A 4983-nucleotide genomic window follows, 5' to 3' on the forward strand; every position below is an offset into this window, starting at 1 on the left:
AATAAAAAAAAAAAAATAAAATTTTTTAATTTTTTTTTTTTTTTTTTTTTTTTTTTTTTTTTTTTTTTTTTTTTTTTTTTTTTTTTTTTTTTTTTTTTTTTTTTTTTTTTTTTTTTTTTTCTTGTTTTAAATTTTAAGAATCAAAAATATAATATAATATATATATATGTATATATATGGATATTTATTTATAAGCATAGAAAAACTTGTAAATCAAAATAACCAAAAGATTTTGTAGTATATATAAAAAAAAAAAAAAGTAATCATATAATTTGTACATATATATAAAACATTATAATTTAAAAATAATTTTGAATAAATAATTAAAAATGAAAATTATATTTCTTATAAATATTGTCATACTATTTTTAAATAATGTATTAACAAAAAAACATGTGATAAGTAATACACTGGTAAGTATATAAAAAAAAAATATATATATGTATATATATTTATATGTGTCCATAAATTTTTGTACTTTTTATATATTATTATTATTTTTTTTTTTTTTATTTCTTATTTATTGTAGAATTTTATAAATGTTAATCCTAAACAATTCAATAAAAGTACAAAAAGATTAAAAGCTACAGGTAATAAGGGCAATGTGTAGAAATTATTTGTATAACATATATATATATATATATATATATTATAGTTTCATTTTTATGTTATGTGCATTCACATATAATTGTATATAGTTTATATATTTTTTCATATATATATTATTTTTATTGTTTTTTTTTTATTATTTTCTTAGAATATAAAATTGATAATAAAATAATTAGAGGTCCTCTCACACCGTTGAATGAATATATTTTAATTCAAAAGGATGAGGCTTATGACACGACCGACAGCGGAGTGTTTATTGGAGATACTGTAAGGATTTTATAAACAAATATAAAAATAAATAAATAAATATATATATATATATATATATATATGTGTACATATCTTTCTTTTATCCTTTATGTCAGCTAAAAAAAAATCAATATATTGGAAAAGTCTTAAGTGTCGGAACTGGTGCAATTAATACAAAAAATGGGTAAGAAAAAATTTTAAAAATATATAAAATATATTACAAATAATATAGTATAATAAATAATTCTACATAACGTTTTGGTAAATTTTTGGATCATATATATTTGTATTATGCGCACAAAGGCTGAATTTTTAAAAAATAAAATAAAATTTTAAAAATAGAATATTTAGTATATGCGCTAAAATAATTTTATTATTATTTTTTTTTTTTTTTTTTTTTTGTTCATATTTTTTTTATACATATACATAAAATGTATGAAAAAAAAAAAAAATACAAAATATGTTTAATAAGAAAAAGAAATCAAAAGGCATATTCAAACTGTAATATATATAAATATATATATATATATATATATATTTATATATATGTGTGTGTCTATATATACCCTCTTTTATGCTCCATATTTCTTATTTTTTTATTAGTGAAAGAATACCTATAGACATTCAAGTTGGTGATGTTGTCATTTTTAACCCAAACGATGGAAATAAGGTATGATATACAAAAAAATAAAATAATATAATATAATATAATTATTAATAGCTAGCTTTCTTGAAAAAAAAAAAAAAAAAAATATAATATGATATAATATAATATAATATATTTATTAATAGCTAGCTTTTTGAAAAAAAAAAAAAAAAAATATAATATGATATAATATAATATAATATAATATATTTATTAATAGCTAGCTTTTTTGAAAAAAAAAAAAAAAAAAACACATATTTTTCATATAATAATTCTTATTACCTTTTCTTAAAAACATATATTCATAATTTCCTTTTTTTTCTTTATTTTTATTTTAGATAAAATATAATGATAAGGAATGTTTATTAATATCAAACGAAGAGGTATTAGGGAAAATAAACGATTCAAATGAAATTAATCCATTGAATATTACACCTTTATATGACCGTGTTTTAATAAAATTGATAAATCCTAACGTTAATTCGGACTCCTTAATAATTATACCAGAATCAAAAAATAATGATAAAGTAACGGATGGACAGGTTGTAGCAATAGGTAATGGAATATATGATGAAAATAATCAAAAGGTACCTATAGATTTAAGAATAGATGATTATATTAAATTTTCACCCTTTTCAAATGAAAGTTGTGAATTTACATACCAGAACGCTAAATATACATTTGTAAAGGCTAGATATGTAATGGCCAAATATTAGTCACCCTTCACATAATTATATATAAATATATAAATATATATATATATATATATGTATATATTTATGTGTTATTATATTTAGAATGATCTTTTTATTTATATTTAATTTATATTTTATTTATATTTTATTTTTTATTTTTTTTGTTTGTCTTTAAACATATATAAAATTAAATATACGTATGTAAAAAATAAATTAAAAAAAAAAAAAAAAAAAAATATACAACATTGAAACGATGTAATATTTTGAAAAAATTAAGAATAAAATTATTTATACATAATTATATATGTGTGATAATTTTTTTTTTTTTTTTTTTTTTTTTTTTGGTAAAATTATTTATAATTTCATATTTTTAAAATCTATGAATGATATAACTGCTTGTAACAGATTAAGAGTTACAATAGGATAGAATTTAGAAAAATAAATGTCATTAATAATATGTAGGATATGTATTAGTTGATAATTTTTCAAAATTTTTTTTAATAATCTATAATTTGAACCATACATAGGGGATGTGCTTTGTTCATATTTTTTAATATAATATTGTATTAATTCTTTTTCATAAAGAGATTTTTGTATATTATAATATGGATCTTTTTCCATATATTTTATAAATTTAATTGAAACATAAATACATAATGCTTCTTCTAGTTCACTTGATATATAGAAAGATGAATTTTTATGATAATCATTGTAATGCATTTCATTTGTTACTTCAAAATAATTATTATATAATTTATGAACTATCATATAAATATGTTTATAATTTTGTGACCTTTCTATTTTAGTAAGCCATATATAAGCGTGCATTAATTCATGGGCAAGATAAAAATAAAAAGAAATTTTCGGTATAGCGCTGTTTAAAGAAACATTATCAATTAGTTTAATATTTTCATTAGAAATATTGAGATATTTCAAATTTATGTTTTTATATTTATAATTGTGTATACGTTTATTTTGTTGATGTAATTTAAATAATTTCTTTCCTGACACGGTAACACATCCGCAAGAGGAGACACTTCTATCAAACGAATTAAAATCATATATATCATTATTATATATATTATTATTATATGTATTATTACTATATGTATTATTATTATTATTATTATATATATCATTATTATATATATCACTGTTATATATATAATCATTCCATTTGTTATTTCCATATTTACTGATGCATTTTTTTTTTAGTATATAATTAAGATATATTATATCACAATATTTTAACTCGTTTTCTAATAATCTTTTATATACACCATTAAAATCTTGCTTATCCATAAAATATAACACTAAATTAAATTTATATTTATCCATGTTTCTTTTATTTTGCAAATTATTTTTCTCAATATCTTTTAATTTTTGTTCTTTCTTTTTTTCATATATAGATAATAAAATATTTTCATAGAATATGAACTTTCCTTTTTTATTTTTTCTTTCTTTTTTTTTTTTGTTGCTTTGTTGTTGTTTCCTTATTTTTTTAATATAGTCAAAGAATGCTGTTGAAGTGTTTGTATAGAATCTGGAAATTCTAGATGTATTACGAATAGGTATTTTATTATTTAATGTGTCATAATTAGAGTGATTCTTATTTGTTATATTATGGTTTAATAAATATATTTCTTGTATATTATCAATATTATTAATATTATTAATATTATTATTTTGTGGAATATTATTTTTGTCTTCTTTTATTATATTTATTGAAGGTGTTAATAAATCTTCATCCTTTTTAGATATATACATATTGTTTCTTTTTTTTGTATATAACGATTTAAATGAATGAAAAAAAGTAGAAAAGTATTTTCTTTGATCATTATTTATTATTATATTGTTACTATTTATATTGTCTGATTTATTTATTTTTTCTATTCCTTGCATTTTTTGTCCTTTTTTTTTTAAAGAAATTGTTATATTATCATTTATTAGGGATTCATCATTTATATGCATTGAATAAAATTCAGTATTTTTTTTTTTTTTTTTTAAATTATTTATATTATATTTCTTATTTTCCATTTTTTTTTCTTTATGATTGAGCATAATATATGTAGCTTTTTCCATCTTATTGTATTTAATATGATTAAGTTGAAATGAATAAATATGATTTTTTTCATTATATTGTATTTTATTGAAAGTATAAATATTTTGAAATGTAATAAATTCTTTGGATATATTTATATGTAAATATGAATCAAGAAAATATAGAATATCTCCTATTATATTTACAATATTTTTGTTACAACAAATTAATGGGATGCTACGACAATCCTCACATAGTTTTTCTCTGCTTGATCCACAGCAAGAAGTAAGAGATGAAATATCTTTATTTATAATTTTCTTCTCACAGCAAATACAACATTTTAAGTTGTCTTTACATGATATGCACATTTCATATGTCCTCCATAGATTATTAATATAAGTAAATTTTTCTTCTATAATATTAGCACAGTAAGAGCAAGTACTTGATTTATCCTTGCTTCTCATATTAAGAAAATAAAATGAAAAATAAAAATAAACAAATAATATATAAATAGGACACCACTCAAGTATATTTATCCTATTGTTGAAATGAAAAATAAGTTTATGAATAAATTCAAAGGAAAAAAAAGTATGAATATAAAGATATGGATGACTTAAAAGATGACTTAAAAGATGAATTAAAAGATGAAGAAATATGTTTTATGATATATGATGAAATAATGAAAGATAAGAAGAATAAAGAATTATCAGATGATGATATAAAGAAATTTACATATTTATGTA

At 17.6% G+C, this 4983-nt stretch overlaps 2 protein-coding genes across 2 annotated transcripts; one reads left to right on the forward strand and one right to left on the reverse strand.

The window, feature by feature from the left end:
• Window positions 1-329: 329 nt before the first annotated feature.
• Window positions 330-2220, forward strand: PGSY75_1333000 (20 kDa chaperonin; the record flags this gene model as incomplete). The annotated part of the gene is made up of 6 exons (XM_018787383.1): window positions 330-413; window positions 530-590; window positions 758-876; window positions 975-1042; window positions 1462-1528; window positions 1843-2220. The coding sequence occupies 6 exons, from the start codon at window positions 330-332 to the stop codon at window positions 2218-2220; spliced, it is 777 nt and encodes a 258-aa protein (XP_018640125.1).
• Window positions 2221-2553: 333 nt separating this feature from the next.
• Window positions 2554-4704, reverse strand: PGSY75_1333100 (hypothetical protein; the record flags this gene model as incomplete). Its single annotated transcript, XM_018787384.1, has 1 exon — window positions 2554-4704. The coding sequence occupies one exon, from the start codon at window positions 4702-4704 to the stop codon at window positions 2554-2556; it is 2151 nt and encodes a 716-aa protein (XP_018640126.1).
• Between the last annotated feature and the right edge of the window lie 279 nt (window positions 4705-4983).

The sequence above is a fragment of the Plasmodium gaboni genome, chromosome 13 (genome assembly GCF_001602025.1).
Source record: "Plasmodium gaboni strain SY75 chromosome 13, whole genome shotgun sequence".
Lineage (NCBI taxonomy): Eukaryota > Apicomplexa > Aconoidasida > Haemosporida > Plasmodiidae > Plasmodium > Plasmodium gaboni.